The sequence below is a fragment of the Xyrauchen texanus genome, chromosome 11, assembly GCF_025860055.1.
Source record: "Xyrauchen texanus isolate HMW12.3.18 chromosome 11, RBS_HiC_50CHRs, whole genome shotgun sequence".
Classification (NCBI taxonomy): Eukaryota; Metazoa; Chordata; class Actinopteri; order Cypriniformes; family Catostomidae; genus Xyrauchen; species Xyrauchen texanus.
The window spans coordinates 826,864-845,984 of NC_068286.1; the positions used below are offsets into that span (position 1 = coordinate 826,864).

General features: G+C 40.8%; 1 protein-coding gene across 2 annotated transcripts; it reads right to left on the reverse strand.

Annotated features, from left to right (window-relative positions):
• Positions 1–1,295: 1,295 nt before the first annotated feature.
• LOC127651691 (adhesion G protein-coupled receptor E5-like) lies at positions 1,296–15,760 on the reverse strand. Of its 2 annotated transcripts, XM_052137648.1 has the most exons (18): positions 15,317–15,760; positions 11,788–11,859; positions 11,506–11,655; positions 10,967–11,092; positions 9,416–9,538; positions 8,845–8,976; positions 8,704–8,759; positions 8,479–8,568; positions 8,150–8,303; positions 7,931–8,047; positions 7,215–7,411; positions 6,879–7,049; positions 6,589–6,783; positions 4,886–5,103; positions 4,482–4,640; positions 3,377–3,548; positions 2,720–2,812; positions 1,296–2,489 (listed from the first exon to the last, which is right to left on the reverse strand). In XM_052137648.1, the coding sequence occupies exons 1-18, from the start codon at positions 15,348–15,350 to the stop codon at positions 2,445–2,447; spliced, it is 2,304 nt and encodes a 767-aa protein (XP_051993608.1). In that variant the 5' UTR covers positions 15,351–15,760; the 3' UTR covers positions 1,296–2,444. The 2 variants fall into 2 exon arrangements, with proteins under 2 accessions (XP_051993608.1, XP_051993609.1); XM_052137649.1 differs by lacking the exon at positions 9,416–9,538.
• Between the last annotated feature and the right edge of the window lie 3,361 nt (positions 15,761–19,121).

Sequence of the window (19,121 nt, forward strand, 5' to 3'; positions counted from 1 at the left end):
CTGATGGGACCTCCACAGAATGTCAGGATTCAGTGTGGAGCGTCAGAGATCAGAGATCCAGAGACACACAGGACTCAGAGCTCAGCCTCACTTTACTCTGTTATACTGACGCTCAGGAGAGTGTGTGTGACAGTAATCAGAGTGATCAAACCTCCACAGAGTCTCTGGCTTCTGTCTGTAATGCTGGAGAACAGCAGATGCTGCAGATACCATTGAAGATGTGTTCAGTGAAGCTGCTGGACTGCAGGAACCTGATGGAGATGAGAGGAGAAACCACAGCAGAGGAACAACATGATGATCACCATGAAGATGAAGATGATGATGTTCAACATGATGATCACCATGAAGATGTTGATGAGGCCTAGTCCTACTCATCCTACCAGCTGGCCATTATTTTCCTCACCGGGGCAGAAAACCACGCTTAAATCTCTGATACCTTGTTGATGTGGGCCCTTCCGTGGGTTTGCTTAACTGGTTTAACCCAAGTGAGCCAAAGTGATCTCAAATCAATGAATATTTCCTACCAAACTGGTGTGACACTGCATCCCACCAGCCGATACCATTTTCCCCAAGGGGCATGATCACCTCACCAAGACATGCCGTTTGCCTTAAGTGCGAACTTGCATCTCTGGTACAGCAGCCTTCATGCGCTCGAGCAAAATGGCTATTAATTAATTCTTCCGGTTGGTTATTTGGGTTACTGTCACCTTCCTGTCAGCTTGGACCAGTCTGGCCATTATCCTCTGACCTCTGTCATTAATAAGCCATTTTTACCCACAGAACTGCTGCTCACTGGATGTTTTTTGTTTTTCGCACTATTCTCTTTACAGTCTAGAGACTGTTGTGCATGAAAATCACAGACATACTCAAACCATCCCGTCTGGCACCAACAAACATGCCACGCTCCAAATCACTGACACCACATATTTCCCCAATCTGATGGCAGATGTGAACATTAACTGAAGCTCCTGACCTCATAATTTTCGTTGTCTTTTATATGTTTTTGAGATGTTTAGCAGATGGTGATTAGAATATGATGTTTCCAGATGAAATAATCTTAAATGGACATCTCGGAGATGTACATGTGCTACCCGGGTAGTTACTCTACTACTTCAAAATCACAGATCTGTATCTTCCCATCTCATTGTCATACAATTCGATGTCTCTAAAGACGAGTGTACGTTTATGGTGTACAGTATATTGCAAATCTTGTCATGAGGGGTTAAACGTCATAGCGAGAGTGCTGATCATATGAACACAAAAACAGAAATCAGCCACAGTTTCTATTAGCAGTTTTTTAATCTTAACTGAAACACATGGCAGTCCCACCTAGGGGCAAATTCTGCGATACTGAAGGACCCTTGCATTGTGTTTCTGCCAGTTTGAGTTACAAAGCTGGACTGATTCAGATGCAGTAATACAAAAATACACTACACATACAGTAAAATTACATCTAGAAAACAAGGAAATATATCATGGTGCACTGACAAAGTACAAAAATAACAAAAACATTGGTGTGGGAACATTGAAAATTGAAATAAAACATTTGTTTCTTATCAAATATCATCACAAATGCAATAGGAGGATAGCAAAAAACATCTGTGCCGCTGAAGCAAGCAGTTTACAACTTCATTTGATAGCTTCATCAAAAACGTAATATTCAAACTACCGTTCTCTATATTTGCAGACTTCTGAGAAGCATCACAGAATGTCCTTTGCAAACAAGTATTGAGTTCCCAAACAAATTGAATAGAAGTTTTAAGAATCTTAATCACCAATGTTTCCCAATGGCACTGCACAGTTAAAACTGGCTAAATATCAACTCAATTCATATTATTTAATGGTCAACCTGTTACATTTAGTGTAAAGACAAATTTCACTTTGAAATTAAAACTTAAGCCCTTTTTGTGACAAATAAACTGACATAAAAAAACATGGCCTCTGTTTAAATAGTTTTAAGTATCTAAAGTACCTCACCTCTGTTTCATACATCATAAATAGAGGCGAAATTGAACAACAGCTTAAAGACATAAAGTGGCGTCTGCATGGATCATATACCTACACGTGATCTGTGCATGATGTTTGGTCTGTGCTGTTTTAATACATTCTGCTTCACAGGAAAGAGGTGATTTAGATAAATAACCTCTTTCATAAGGTAGATTGTAAGCAAGTTCTTCAAAAGACGTTTTTCTATATGATGCAATGAAAGCTGCCCTTTGAATACAGTCTTAAGACTTTTTCCACGTGTTTAGGCACAACAAAGAAGCTGGAGTCTCCCCAAAGCCTTTGAGAGGACATAACCCATATATCGCATTCAACGTATGTAATGGTTTGATATATTTTGATGGTGGGCCACTGACAAACATAATGAAAGCATTGTGAAAAGTCTTCCAGCAGAAAGCATTCACGGGTCTTTAAACATCCATCAGTATATGGCAAGCATCTTAAATCTTTGACTCTCTCGTGCTCTGATCACTCCGTAGAGGATGCTGTAAAGGTCAAAAGACAAATTTAGAAGCTGAATAGGCATTTTCCCACCCAAGATACAGAGGCCGTTCAAACCAAACACACCCTTGCGTTAAAAAAAAAAGATGGTAGAAGACAAAAAAGGTGGAACAACAGCCAAAGACGTCCATCTACCACATGTTTACATAGAAACAGAAAAACGTGTTTGGTGTGAACGGTCCCTCGGCATGCATGCACACAAATTCTAATGTACCTGAGTGTTACTGGACTGGTTGGTGCTGAATTCTGAATATCTCTCCTTTTGTATGCACACGATACCACTCAGCTTGCAATATTCCTCTCTGACCTGAAGAGGGTGACACAATATAGACACGGTCACAGTTTAACAGACTCATCTTCAGACGAGACGCCAACAGGAGTACAAGTGTTAACAATTCTGTACCAGTCTGCTACATTGAGTGCTTTGAGTTAAAACTAAACGCTAAATCGTAGCAAGTAAACTTGATATCCATAAATATACATTTGTATTAGGGAAGTCAAAAGTACCAGTAATTAGAGTATTGATATTTCAGTACCCGTATGCTTTTTGACTGACAAAAAGCTTTACCAATGTGCACGCTTATGAGCATGTGTGCTCTACGAGTGCATGCAGTAATGCGGATGCTGGCCTGTTCATGTAAACACAGTCAGTTACGTCTAAAGTGAAAGTAAGCAGTGGGACCAAAAAAATTATTTGTATCAAAATTTCAGATCTGTGCATAAGAACTTGTAATCTGTTTCTTTGTTTTTATTTTAGAGCAACATCTGACTGAGAGTTTGAAATACAAATGCTGCACATTTGGACAGTCTTTTGAGTAGTCTTTGAGGAGCTTTTTTTATTTTAGTTGTATGTGTGTGTGTGTGTTTGTACCGTTTTGGACAGGAGGCAGTGCAGGACGAACATGAGCACCCCCTGGAGGCTGCTGAGAATGGTGAAGAGGTATAACATGACCTGAGTTCCTTCTTCCTGAAAGAGGAAACAGCCAAAAACCCACATCCCTCCAAGAACACACAACTGGGCCACCGCAGTCACTGTAAATCCCCTACAATTTTCAAGGAAAAGTGATTAGAACTTGAATTAATATAGTTAAAAAAATGCAACTAACATTTACTAATTTAAATGTACATTGTTTTAAAGGAGTTTTAGATATTTTTATTGGAAATATAAATATCTAACAAGCCAAAATAAAAACAAATCAAAAACGTATTTTGTTTCAGTGTATAATAGGGTGAAGACTTCCTTTCTCATCTTTCTGTTCACTTCAATCCATCTTTAACTCGCAAACTCTCTTATTTATAAAGCTGTGTATTGCCAATTTTCTTCTCAATAAGAAACACGCAGTGACTCATATATTATAATTCAATAAGTCTTGAGTCATTACGTTATAGTCTAGCTGCATTAAGTGTGTGTGCGCTCGAGGGACGAGCGTCCTGTGACAGAGTGTGCATCAGCCAGTGCAGTTTCAATCTCTCACCCTTAGATCGGGACATTCACACGACTCATAGAAGAGGCGCTGACCGAGAAATGACTTTCAGAGTTTGTAGTTAATTACATGACCTGCCTTATTATTTGAACTTTAATAATGGATACATTCAAGATATAATGGCGAGGTGTTTCCTTTAAAGATGCTCTGATATGCAAGTTGTGTTCCGTGGAATGGCAATTCCAGCTCTGTGTATTTCACAACAAAAGTGCTTCTGTATTTACCTATTTTGTATTTTTTTATTATTCCCTCATACTTTGTGCATCAGATGAAGCTGTTTGGAAAGTTTAGAGAGCATCTGGACATGTGTTTTATTATCTCCTCAGTCAGTTGTGAACTGCAGTGCTGCTCTCACGCGTCACGATTAGAGTTTAATGTGATCTCATGTTATGTTAAATGAGATCAAAGGACTATTCGACAATGAATATTTTGTCGACATTGTCGATAACATTGACTAATCATTTCAGATCTAAAATAAACACATCCACACACCTAATCATGCGCAGTTTGGAGAGGTCTGGGTTGAGACTGGAGAATTTTTCGGCCAGTTTCCACACAGTGATGATGAAGAAAAAGCTGTTTATGATGATGATGATGCAGACGGGCGCAAAGAAACTCCAGATAAAATTACCTTCAAGAGAGAGCCAACAGCTGGAACACACACACATGAAATTATAATTCAAAGATTGAAACCATCTGAAGCATACAAACAAAATAAAATAATCTTCAAAAGGGCAGCCAACAGCTGGAAGACATGCACAAATAAAATCATAATTTAGAGACTGTCTGTAGTTTAGACAGGCGCACACACAAATGTGATCAAGGGACTCCCAATCTCGCATTTACCCATGATCACTCAAGTCCAGGATTGAAAATGACTGAATGTACACACTCACTGTCGGTCAGTGCCGTACCCCTGTGGGTAGGCGATGGTAGAGATAATGACGATGGTGAGAGGGGCTCCGTATCCAACGGCATACATGTAGAGATGCTTGAGCGTGGTTTGAAACACCAGGACAACCATTCGGTACAGCTGCACTCCCTCCAGCAGCATCCAGCAGAATGCGGCCAAGAAGAAGAAATGCAGCAATCCAGCAACAAATGTACAAACTCCCTGAGATAAATAGAGATGAGTGTTAAGTGTGGGATCTCATGTGCTCTTGCTTTACATTGTGCAATTATGTTGGTTTGACAAAGCCAAAATACTCTTACTCTAGACTTTGTTCAGGGTTTTTCCAGAATCCCTATTCCAAGCCCAAACTCAACTGTAACTCCTCCAAGAGCTTTCAAGCTGCATCCACCAAACTTGACACAGACCTTCAGACTGTTCTGACTTTATCTTTTCTAACTGATACAACTTATGCTTTTCCCACAGGGTTTGATCAAACATCCCATAGACTAACATTGATGGAATGTTCAAACGGGCCAAGGGAGGCCAATTAAACTCCAACTCTCAAAAACCATCCATCCATCCATTCATCATACTGTCATACTCTTTCTATCACTCAATCAGTCATATTCTCTTTCGACTGCCATTCCCTAATGTCCTAGAAACTCTATTGCAACTCTTATTGCAACTGTATTGTATCCCAGCACTAGAATATCGTAGCCACATGTGGATGGGTTCTTTTTACTTGGGGCATATCACCATACGGTCCCTTTCAGGCACGGCTTTGTCAAGCCAACATCCGTTTTGTCTTGACAATCTTTACCTATCTAGTGGTGAAACTAAAGCCCACTACCCTCAAGATCCAATTGGAGAAGCTTGGCAAGTTGGCAACACACAAGACAAACATGTTAAATAGTGCCAACACACAAGCTCTGCCTTTCTCCAGTTTGCATCTACAGAGGGCAGCCTGTCATCCCCCTATGGTTACTCAGTACTCCAACATGAAACTGATGAAGGATGTCTACAGTTGAGACAACCAAGTTCAAGTAAATCTTCTTTGGTTCACAGTGTCAAATGCTTTGGAGAGATCAACCAATACAATACTCCTGATGCTGTTAAATTCATATCGACTGTTATCCCTTCTTCCTCACTTGACATCAGCTGCTTCGTGATGTTGTCTACCGGTCTATAGAGCATTATCTTTGCCAAGACCTAAACAGCAACACCAAAAAGGGAGATCTCTAGATACAAATGGACATTGTTTTCACCTTTGTTTTTTATAAAGGCATTGCTGTGGGATAATCTCATAGGGACGTATTACAGAAACATTCTAACTCTAGAAAACTATCTTATGTTAAGTAACCATGGCGATTTCAGTATGGATCTCATTCACTTGTCAGATCTTGCCTGAAGAATTACTACAAGATCAAGATGATGCTACACCTTGGTGAAATAAGATGCAAAAAGCATTCTTGTACACTAGTAACCTCACGTTTGGGCTCATGGTCAAACGAGTATACTTTGAAAGGCAAAGCGCTTGACCATGCCTGAGATGGAATGGTATGCCGAATAACAAAGTATACCCTAGCCTTTAGAGCTGAGACTAGAAGCATGCAAGTATGTGATAGACTGGTAAGAAGCTAGCTTTAAGTTAACCGCTCCTGTACAAGATGCATCAGTTCCACCATGTAGAAGACACTTGACACACACCTTGTTGTAAGTACTGGAGATCCCGCAGAGGAAGACGAGGTCAGCGATGAAGAGGCACAAGCTCAGATGGAGGTGGATGCTGTTCCGGGTTCCTTGGATGGAACGGCAGAAGCGGAACGTCAGAATACACAGCAGTAAACAGATCAGAGACAGAACTAAACCCACACGAGTGATCAACACCAACGCAAACGTGTCCTGCAGAAGAAGTAGAGGAAATAAAGGGCAAAGGGGTGAATATTATAACAATGTTGATAAACTCTTCTTCACAACTGTCCAGTTCTGAGGTTTACCTTGATGGGGTAGAGAGCCATGAGCACTGCGAAACTGCTCAGGTGACTGCAGGAACACACTGTATGTGTGCTGTTAGACCATGCCCTCACACAGCCCCGCCCAGACCACGCCCCCTGAGCCTCATTCCAGTACACACAAGAGTACTTCATGCCCTTAGTCTCCGCCCTCTCCTGAAAGAGAGTTTGAAGCAGCTGATTAAAGTAAGACAGTTCAACCTGCAGTTTTCAGAAAGGTGAGGATGTACGTAAAGCGCAATAGTATGGATGCTAATGTCTTCGATGTGTGTGACTCCAGTGAGTTCTTGTGCTGGTATTGATGATGTGTTGGGATTTTACCTGCACGTGTTTAAAGACGAGAGTAACAGGATCAGACAGGTGTTTTGTTTCTGGATTACTGATGATGGCTGTCACCACTCTCGAGTTGAGTTGATAAATAATGTTTCCCTCCTCCTGTGATATTTGGCTTATCTTGTTGAAAGAATCTCTGGATGTGTTTAGATCTTTATAACTGACCAGCGCCGCAAACGCAAAACCTAAAGACAAGCATTAATTAGAATTTATTTATGAATATGCATGTTTATGATTTATGAAAACATATATTTGCATGTGTGTGCTTGTAGTATAAGTTTCATAAGTGCAGTTTGATCTCATTCAAATTATGGAACTGTGGCGACAGTCTTGCATTGACACTGTGCGGTTTGTTACACGTATCGTGCTCGTTCCAAGGTGAACTGTCCTCTGTGTGGCACAAAAGCAAGTAAAACTTTCTCCCAAACAGATGAACTTCAGGACTCGTACCCCGGTCCTTCGCATTGCAAATGCAACGCTCTATCAGTTGAGCTATAGCGCAATTTGATCATGTAATGCAAACGTTAAAACGCCTTACAAGTCATTCACCAATAAAGTCACTGCTGTTGTAGCGCCTCTAGTGTTCACTTCACCAGTAAACTGCAGCGATATGCACAACAAGCCATGTGAAATAATTGATCAAATATGTAACTATAGTAACGTGATTCTATGAGACCAGGTTGTATAAGTGTGTGTTTCTGTACCTGGGTATGATTTTCCGGCTGCTGTTTCCCAGCTGGTGTTGAAGTGGGTGGAGTCTGTGCTCAAAATGAAACTTCCAGTGGGAGGAGCCTCTCCTCGCCTCACTGCCACCTCAGCATCTGTGAATGTTTTGAAATAGAATACAGCTGATTTTAATGCGGCTATAATGTTAAAAATGTAAAGGCTATGGTGTGGTGGGGTGTGGTGTCCAGGTGTCTTACGAGTATTGTGTGTCTCTAATCTGGTTACAGGCTCTTTGAGTTGTGGTCCAATCAGACGCATGCTGTTCTCCATCGCACCCAGAAACTGACTCAATGTTTCACTGTCAACAAGATTCCCCTCCGACAGCAGCTCATCAGCAGATGTAAACAGATTCTGTGGAGTCAAAGTTTGGGAGTAATATGTGAGTGGATCATTCTCAGTGTGTGTGTGTGTGTGTGTGTGTGTGTGTGTGTGCGCGTGTGTGTGTGTGTGTGTGTGTGTGTGTGTGTGTGTGTGCGTGTGTGTGTGTGTGTGTGTGTGTGTGTGTGTGTGTGTGTGTGTGTGTTACCTCCAGCAACACTTCTCCCAAGCGACGGTCTCCATCTGGATCATTCAGAGACTCACAACTGTTCATCAACAGTGACAGCAAACTCCTCAACTACACACACACACACACACACACACACACACACACACACACACACACACACACACACACACACACACAAATCAAAGTCTGTGATTGTGTCTCTCTATATTAATCATATTAATGATCAAAAGAAGTGTGTTGTACCTTTTCAGGTGTGTGGTGTGTCTCATTTTCAGGTTTAAATTGCTCACAGTTCATCTCTGTGCACGACAGAAACAAGGATTAAAATGAGCCGTACATTAGTGAATATATAAGTGTATTCAAACACAAACTCATTACATTCACCTATGCATTTTGACTGGTTGTTGCCATAGTTACTGTATCCACGGTGACAAATGCAGCTGTAGCTGCCTTGAGTATTGTTGCAAATAGCATGTGAGCCGCACCGATCGGCAACGTCTGCACACTCATCAATGTCTGTAAGAGAGAGATCATTTTTTCAGCTATATTAATGTACAGTATATTCTTATGATCATTTTGTTTAATTAATGATCTAAAGTTACAAGCATAAAGTGATTTACGCAGTTGGAAATGTTTCTGTATCAACATTCTTTTCATCCAATCATTGAAGGTCTATGTTAGGACTATGTTAATGAGAGACGAGACCAATCACAGTCACCAGAACTATATACATACATATATATGTATATATATACAGTATTTAAAGTTTAAATCTGTTTAAGTGCCAGAATCTTTGAATGAATATTTGTTCATTTATAATTGAATATTAGTAAGATCTATATAATTTTGATGAAGATTCACTGTTAGTAATGATAGAAGACACACAGCTCATCTGTTATGATGTTGTTATTAATATATTTAGTATTATTAGGATGAGCAGGACACTGGCCCTTGCCTGTGCAGGTGGAGTTCTTCTCATGTTTATAGAAACCTGAAGAACAGCTGCAGGAGAAACTGCCAGATGTGTTAATGCAAGTGCTGTGAGCGCCACACACTGATGACTCACACTCGTTCACATCTGCAACACACACACACACACACACATGCATGATCAGAAACACACACACACACACACACACATACACACACAACACACACACATGCATGATCAGAAACACAAAGATAAAAACAAAGATCCCCCATTTAGCCTTAACAGACTGTAGGGGCAAGTGCTGTTAGCGAGCACCTATGAAGGCCGGAACGGTACATGAGGGGGTGGGTGGCCAGCACCACACCCGACCGCCTTTGTCTCCCCAGTGGTGATGTTTTACACACCGCACCAGGTACTCATTTTAGGCTGAGTCGACCTAGGGGAGGCCCGGGACCGGTTCAGATACTCATCACTGGTGTTAGCCATGAGCGAGAATTGAACTCAGGTTGCCAGGTTCGTAGCACAGTGCGCTAACCGCTACACTACCACTCCAAGCATGACACATAAGGATGATGTGTTAACACAAACACACATGAGTTTTCTCACAGCTGTTTTAAAAGTCTTAAGCTTTATCAATGTTTGTCAGGTCAGATTAAGACAAAGACATGATTTAATAAGACGGATTCAATGTGATAGGATCATTTCAGATTCACCAGTTGAGCAGAACTGATCACCAGATGCACGCCGGTGTGATAGTTCTGTCCAACAACAACTTGCTGACGGCACCGCTCAGTGTTCATTGGCTCTGAACATTAACCATGAAGTTACAATAGAAGTCAATGGGGTTTAACATTAAAAACTCACTGTTTCAAAAGTATAGACACAAGACATAAACAATATGTTATAGCCAATTTACAACTCCGTTGCCATGATGATGTAATGTCAACAAACCCTAAAACGACTTTACAGCTCAAATAATACACGAGTTTAGCAGATGTGCTTTTATAAACTTATAAACTTCACATTTCTGACTTTAAACCTCCATAAATTGCCCCCATTGACTTCCATTATAAGTGTCTCACTGGAACACACATCACTGGGACAAGTGGAAATGAATGTAACATTATGACACAAATGCTGCTGACTGAACTTGACTTATTAAACCCGGAATATTCCTTTAAACAGCACATGCAGTTTGTAAAATTTGCAGCATTAATCTGTCAGAAATGTGTGTTAATCACATGTTATTTCACCTGTAAAACCTGAACATGTGCAGTTATTTCTACTTGATCTGACCCTTAAAAATGACCAGAACACACTTATGAATATTGTACATTATAATGCATTGGATTTCAAAGTGTGAGACTGGCATTACAATGAAATGAAGTCATGTGACAAGAAATGAATGACGAATGGAGAGAAACAGGGTGAGAAATCAACAAGGGATCAATGCCCCCAATACTGCATGCTCGTCCTGTAGTTCTGTTGTTTCATTGTGTAGAACTCAAATGAAAATGGGTCAGAATAAATGTTCTAATCTGAAAAACATAAAGCAAGAACAGAGAGAAAGCTCACCTTCACATTCAGAAGGTCCTCCTAGTCTCCGGTATCCACTCGGACACTCACATGTGTAGTTGCCAATGTGGTTCACACACACCAAATGATCAGCACAGCGTGTCTTCTGAGTGCACTCATTTATATCTGCGGAGAGACGGCAGTTGCCGTTGATTATATAGTATTACATCTAATAAATGTATTATAATATATTGGGCGATTTAAAGGAGTGTTGACTGTAGGCACAGTTATATTGGAATACAACCAGAAATATATTGAGTTGTAAAGACACTTTTTAATAATGCAATATATTTACATTTAATAATAATACTATTCATTATATATAATTGTTTTTATGGTTTTAATTATTATGTATAATAATTGACTGACAGAAATAATATTTAAGCAATATTAGACTGACGATCGTGTGATATGGCCCTATATCAGCACTGCTGATGATGTCAGACCATCAGTGCTCATGGAACATCTCTCGTCCAATCAGATTCGAGGACCGAAACTAACTGTTGTATATAATATAATATAATATAATCCTCTCTTACCTACACACTGTCCGTCTGTTGCAGTGAAATTGGGAGTAGATGCTGTTGTTTGGAACCCTTCATTACAGTTGCAGTGGTAACTTCCATTTGTATTTATACACTTTGAGTGAGAACCACAAATATTCGGAGTAACTTCACACTCATTCTCATCTGAGACAGAGAAAGAGTTAAGAGAGATATGAGATGATATACAGTCGAGTCATTGGTTAAACTGTTACACGAATGCTTTTGGGACATTCACACCATTGATTGTGTGCATAAAAAACAAAAAGTGCTCATTACCAGTACAGCCATTTATAGTATGTTTATATCCAATCTTGCAATCTGTAGCTCCACTAGAGAACAGGAACAGACCTGGTGAAGACAAAGAAAAAAATAAGCTCCACTTTTATCAATCCATCCATAAATGTCCCTTAAATCGCTTATTACTGTTATTTATCCATCTGCACATCTATACAACCATCCACCCAACCATGGCGCTTCGTCTATAACATCAAATCTCATTGGTTCTTGCGCATCAAAAATACATTTTATCAGACAATACTGAACATACATACATACCACATAATGAAACACATGGAACACACATTTGTCCCACTGGCCAGACTGGTGTGAACTGATAAAGTCTACAGTAACTCAGATAACCACTCTGTACAATTGTGCTGAAGAATATCATCTCTGAATGCTGTTCTGAGATGAGGGTTGTTGCTGTTTTGGTGGCACGAGGGGGACCTACACAATATTAGACAGGTGCTTTATTATTGTGGATGATCGGTTATGGGCTGTTCACACGTGCATCGAGGCCTTGTAAACACGCAATGGATGGAGGTCTTTGATCATAGTGCCACAACTCACTGTTAAGTTTAAAAGAACTTTAAATATTTATGAACACATCTCGAGACACCTGTGTTTATTTGTTGTGCTGCATCAAGCTTTTTCAGCGCTGGTGTCACAAACTGACATTCTGATGGAGTTCAGGTTGGAAAGAGGACTTAATGTAGACTGTTGCACATGATTCCAGATTGTTTTTCACCTGGCAAAGTTTCAGCGCCCCATCTGTTCATCGGCCCATACTTTTAAAATGGGTTCATGGAATGTTAAAAAATGTTCTTAGTCTTTCCTTACTATTGCAGGGGCACAGACATAGAAGCAACAAGAGTCCAAAATGAACAGAATCCCAAATACAACCAGAAAACTTTGGTGCATAACGTGAGACTTTAGTATGTAAAAGAGCCTAGAATACACCTACTTATTTCTGGACTTATTTTGAGTCTTGGCTCTGTTTCAAAGCTCTATATTTAAGTTTTTACGAAATTAGGCTTTTTACAGCTTATAGAGTCAATTTACTTATCGGGCAATCAGGTCTGTGGATGATGCGGTCAACATGGGATTACATCATGTCCTGCAACATCTGGACAGACCGGGGACATACGCAAGGATCCTTTTTGTGGACTTCAGTTTGGATTTCATCACCATCATCCCAGCTATACTCCGGACTAAGTAAAACCAACTCCCTGTTCCCACCTCTACCTGTCAGTGGATTACCAGCTTTCTGACGGACAGGCAGCAGCTTGTGAGACAGGGGAAACTCACTTCCAGCACCTGTTCAGGGATGTGTGCTCTCCCCACTACTCTTCTCCCTCTACACCAATGACTGCACCACCAAGGACCCCTCTGTCAAGCTCCTGAAGTTTGCAGACAACACCACTGTCATTGGCCTCATCCGAGATGTTGATGAGTCTGCATACAGAAGGGAGTTTGAACGGCTGACTGTCTGGTGCAGTCATAACAACCTGGGGCTGAACACGCTCAAAACAGTGGAGATGATTGTGGACTTTAGGAGGAACACCCCAACATTGACCCCCCTCATCATCCTGAACAGCACTGTGGCAGCAGTGGAGCTCATTCAGGTTCCTGGGCACTACCATATCACAGGACCTGAAGTGGGAGATCCACATTGACTCCATTGTGAGAAATGCCCAGCAGAGGTTGTAATTCCTTCACCAGCTGAGGAAGTTCAACCTGCCACAGGTTCTACTCAGCAGTCATTGAGTCTGTCCTCTGCACTTCAACTGTCTGGTTTGGTTCAGCTACGAAATCAGAAGACTACAGAGGACAGTTCGGACTGCTGAGAGGATTGTTGGTTGCCCCCTGCCCCCCTTCAAGAACTGAACACTTCCAGATTGAGGAAAAAGGCTGGTAAAATCACTCTGGACCCCACTCATCCATCTAGTGCCTGACATACTGTAGATGGTGAGCAAGTGTTTCATATGTTACTATATTGCGTATTTTAGCACGACTGGAACACTGTGTTGACCAATCAGGCTCACGGACAGGAACTATCCATTTTATAATGTTGTATATATAAACACAATTTCACTTGATGTACAATTTCCTGTCTGTACACGCAATTGTTGATACTGAAACACTATTTCCATCCAACGCCACCAACACAAGTAACCCCAACTCACAAACTAATGTCTACGTGTTTAGGAAACCATAGACACATGAATCTGTATTCACACCTCTTTAAGCTGCTGTGAGCTGCACGCTCGTCTGTAGATGAACCATCCTGCAGATGAAACGAGCTACACTCATATTCACGATCTGTTGCTGTTCCTCTTTTGACACCTCCGGTTCTTTTCTAGGTTAAACACAGAGCTGCACATGTGAAGCCTGACTGTACATCCTGTGACTTTATGACTAACACTAACATCATTAACATATTATTCCTCAGATTTATTAGTTCAGTTGAATAGTTGAATTTATTATTTGCATCTCTGAATACTGGAATCTCCAAAGGAAACAAAATAGTCTCCAGCCTAACCAGCAGACAAGCACTCAGAACCTCTGAAACTGGCATACAGACCAGCCTACCAGTCAACACATCTTCGGCTTTTAGTGGGGTTATGAATATTCAGCAATGTTTCTGTTGTTTACTGTATATTACCATGGAAACACAGGTGACGTAAATGTTATTAATGCATGTGGCGACTCTAGTAGTGTGTGTGGTTCAGGTCTCTTACCAGAGAGGAAATTTACTCAGTGAACTGTGATTGCCTGTGGCGACATTATGGATGACATTTCATGATAACATCTCATAACGCACACACCATGACCGGGTCTGGGGGTTTTATAGTGGATTTAGTCACTCTATATATTAGATGTCTTTAACTACTATGTATTAACATCAAAGTATATACACTATAAATACATTGTTGTGTAACTAAACTTTGTTGTGCAAAATTCTCATATAGTGAGAATAAAAATATAACTAAAACTGCAATTGCGAATGGGGTGGCCAATGGGGTTGCCAGGCTTGTACCTATCGCTTTTAGCTTTAACGGTTTATGACCTCGCAGCGATTAAGTAAAACCACACAGTACACACATACTCGTTATCAGTGCCATCCAACTTTTCTTCTGGTCGTGTCTGAGATACGGTTCATTGTACTGTGATGTGAACTAGACTGTCTGTGTGATGGCTCTCCCATTAATGGAGATTTCAAACACCCTCCAGCTTAAAGAATAGAGTCTTTGTGTGACACACTTACACAGATTCATGTCTGTCTGTCTATGACTCATGTATGCCATCATATGGCCAATCAACTTCAATGTAAATATGGCACATTGTCTGCACCCCTACAATGTGCAAGGATTTACAATAATTCTCATTTCATCTCTGATAATATGTAGCTCAAATGCATCTGTTCAACTTAACATATGTGTATATGGGTTTGTTTGTATACATTTGTTTACTTGCCCATACACACATGCACAAAGAAAGAAACGCAGGGAAACAATCGACTCACCACAAAAAAGTAGAGGTGTCCATTTTAGCTCCATATTGGAAAACACTTTAAACTCCTGCTTCCTAATGACTAATGACTGTTGGAACACGTGAGCTGTGAATATGAAATTGTATTCCTGTAACTCATCAGAAGTTTCCCTTAGTCTAATTCTGACTGTCACTTCTCGTCCCGAAAGAGTCTTTGGTTTTTTCAAAACTATTCAAAAAAACTTTTTGTAATGTGTTGTTCCTCTTCTGATTCAAGTAGTCAGCTCCTCTTCTCTCGCTGTTAAGAAGCTGTTGTAAATGGTTTTCTTTCTTTCTTTTCAAAAGTTCCATTCAGTTTTCCAGTTGAATCCTCCGTTCTCCTCGTCTTTCACTTGGTTTCTGCTCTCTGTTTGTCTTAATCCGCATAGTCTGAAAATTCCCTCCACTCTCTTTTCTTTTCCACTCGTCTGATATGCCTCTGTAGCTCACTTAGATGTGTGTTCTACTGGGAGAGAAGTCAGAAGCTATTCATGGCTGACACGCCCCCAGAGAGAGAGAGAGAGAGAGAGAGAGAGAGAGAGATAGATAGGAGAGAGAGAGAGAGATAGATAGGAGAGAGAGAGAGAGAGAGAGAGAGAGAGATAGGGTGAGAGGGAGAGAGAGAGAGAGAGAGAGAGAGAGGAGAGAGAGAGAGAGATAGATCGGGAGAGAGAGAGAGAGAGAGATAGGGAGAGAGAGAGAGAGAGAGAGAGAGAGAGAGAGAGAGAGAGAGAGAGAGCAGCTGTTGCCACTTTGTGCCAGTAAGTCATTTATATCCCACCAGCAGGGCCATTTCTCTCTCGCTTCTCTGTCTCTCTCTCTCTCTCTCTCTCTCTCTGTTGGATTTCCCTCCATTTTCTCCCCCTCTGTCCCTCTTTCATTGAATACTCCCTCTTTCTCTTGAGTTTAGTCTCCCTGGGGAAATGTATTTTTTCTTAGTTGAGTTTTATTGAAGTATCAACTTTGCTGCAGATGTTCCACCTAAAATTCCTTTTAGACACAAATGAGTCAATTGTTGGCATACATGAATAGATTAGGGTGAAAAAATTACAAGTTTTCATTACCGGGTTCATTACAAGTTAAGCCTAATTAGAATTAGAGCACTGTCGTGTCAAGCCTGGTTTAAACTTGATGCATCTGTTTATTTGTGCAGAAAGTGACACCATCACAGCTTTCACATAGGATCTGTTTTGGGCAGTTGTGCACTTTCCAACTTTTTGTAACTTTTTGTGCATAGAGTGCTTCAATCCCATTGGACGAACTCAAGAAAAGGTGCACGGCAGGTGAGACAGTGTAAATCTACTGCTAATAATGTTAAAAGGACATTGTATTCTCAGTGAAAATACCTGTTGTAGCTTCTCAGTTGTTCTTGCTTAGAAAGACAAGCCTATTTGTCCACCACCTTTTGTATTGTTCAGCCGGTTCCCGCCTCCTTCCCATTTGAACCTTGTGACATACAGCCACAAGACTTAAACATAACACATGCTAACATGACTTAAGTGTGAGTGTGCAGCATTTCACTTGAACTTTACACTGATAAAGTTAGTAAGTGAGCTTTTTATATCACAATGAAGTCATGTTAACATGTTTTAGACATTTTAGCATTTATGTTTTGGCCCCAATCACTCATTAAATAAATGAGAGATGTGTCAATTATTGTTTGTAAAAATCTACATTATGCCACAAATGCTGACGATCTCTGACTTTTGATTGTAGACTTGGGTTAATCTGAGCGCAGTTTGAGATCTCTTCTGAAACTCTAGAGGAGACACGTGTGATAATACTTAAATCACAATCTAACAAGCAAAAACTCTCCAGTTGCTCTTCATTTCACGTTGCTGTCTAGAGGAGACACCTGAGATACAGAACACAATGCTTCTCAATAGTGACCTTTCTATTCTGTGGGTTATGAGTTCAAATGGAAACTGTTTCGTTTTAACACTCTGGGGGCTTCACAGATGTCAGAACATAGCAACAAGAGGTTTCATACAGCATACAGTGAGGGCTACGTTCAACACTCACGCTGATGATGTCACATCCTGTGCACTGCAGAATTGCACAGCAGGGATTGTTGGAGATCTGCTAACACAAACAAACAGTCACATACAGACGCACAAGCACTAAAATATATCTGCACATTCAAAACATCATTCAAATCTGCATTTTTTCTGAATTTGATTTATCTTTTATTTTATTTGATCCACTTTTCTCCCAATTATCCATTTTATAATGTTGTAAATATAAACACAATTTCACTTGTGGGGTGGGGTGGGGTGGCTGTGGCTCAGTTGGTAGAGCGGGTCGGCCACTAATCGCAGGGTTGGTGGTTTGAATCCCGGCCCACACGGCTCCACATCCCGAAGTGTCCTTGGGCAAGACACTGAACCCCAAGTTGCTCCCAATGGCAGACTAGCGCCTTACATGCAGCTCTGCCGCCATTGGTGTGTGAATGTGAGTGGGATGGGTGATTGGGACACAGTGTAAAGCGCTTTGGTAACCTCTAAGGTTAATAAAAAAGTGCTATATAAGTGCAGACCATTTACCAGACCACTTGATGGACAATTTCCTGTCTGTGCACGCAATTGTTGATACTGAAACACTATTTCCATCCAACGCCACCAACAACAAGCTCACAAACTAATGTCTATGTGTTTAGGAAACCATAGACACATGAATCTGTATTCACACCTCTTTAAGCTGCTGTGAGCTGCATGCTCGTCTGTAGATGAACCATCCTGCAGATGAAACGAGCTACACTCATATTCACCATCTGTTGCTGTTCCTCTTTTGACACCTCCGGTTCTTTTCTAGGTTAAACACAGAGCTGCAGATGTGAAGCCTGAAGCCATCCTGTGACTAACATCACTGGTGCTTTGGCTGAGTTTTGATTGGCCATTTTAATCTCACTTCTTCTGCCATATTTTTCTATGGCAGAAATAGTAAGAGTAAACTCGGTATTTAAACAGTTCAAAATATTTCAGGACACACAGCTCATGGTTCATTAAGATATAGCAGCAAACACAAATCCTCCTGCGAGATACACATTTAACTGAAAGGTAAACCTGTGTATAGACATGAAGGAGATGATCTGAAACACAGAATCGGAGAGAAGACCTGTGGAGGCGAGTCTGATCTTTCCAAACATCTGCTTTGGATTTGTGCAAGTTTGTGGGATCAGGTAGCATATTCCTCAGATTTATTATTTCAGTTGAATAGTTGAATTTATTATTTGCATCTCTGAATACTGGAATCTCCAAATGAAACAAAATAGTCTCCAGCCTAACCAGCAGACAAGCACTCAGAACCTCTGAAACTGGCATACAGACCAGCCTACCAGTCAACACATCTTCGGCTTTTAGTGGGGTTATGAATATTCAGCAATGTTTCTGTTGTTTACCGTATATTACCATGGAAACACAGGTGACGTAAATGTTATTAATGCATGTGGCGACTCTAGTAGTGTGTGTGGTTCAGGTCTCTTACCAGAGAGGAAATTTACTCAGTGAACTGTGGCGCCTGTGGCGACATTATGGTTTTCATGATAACATCTCATAACGCACACACCATGACCGGGTCTGGGGGTTTTATAGTGGATTTAGTCACTCTATATATTAGATGTCTTTAACTACTATGTGTTAACATCAAAGTACATACACTATAAATACATTGTTGTGTAACTAAACGTTGTTGTGGAAAGTTCTCATACAGTGGATACAATGACACCCGGGACGGAGAGGTGCGGCGACCTTGGTGTGCGCACACGATAAGTTTGTGCATTTGAACAGAGATGATTTCACCTC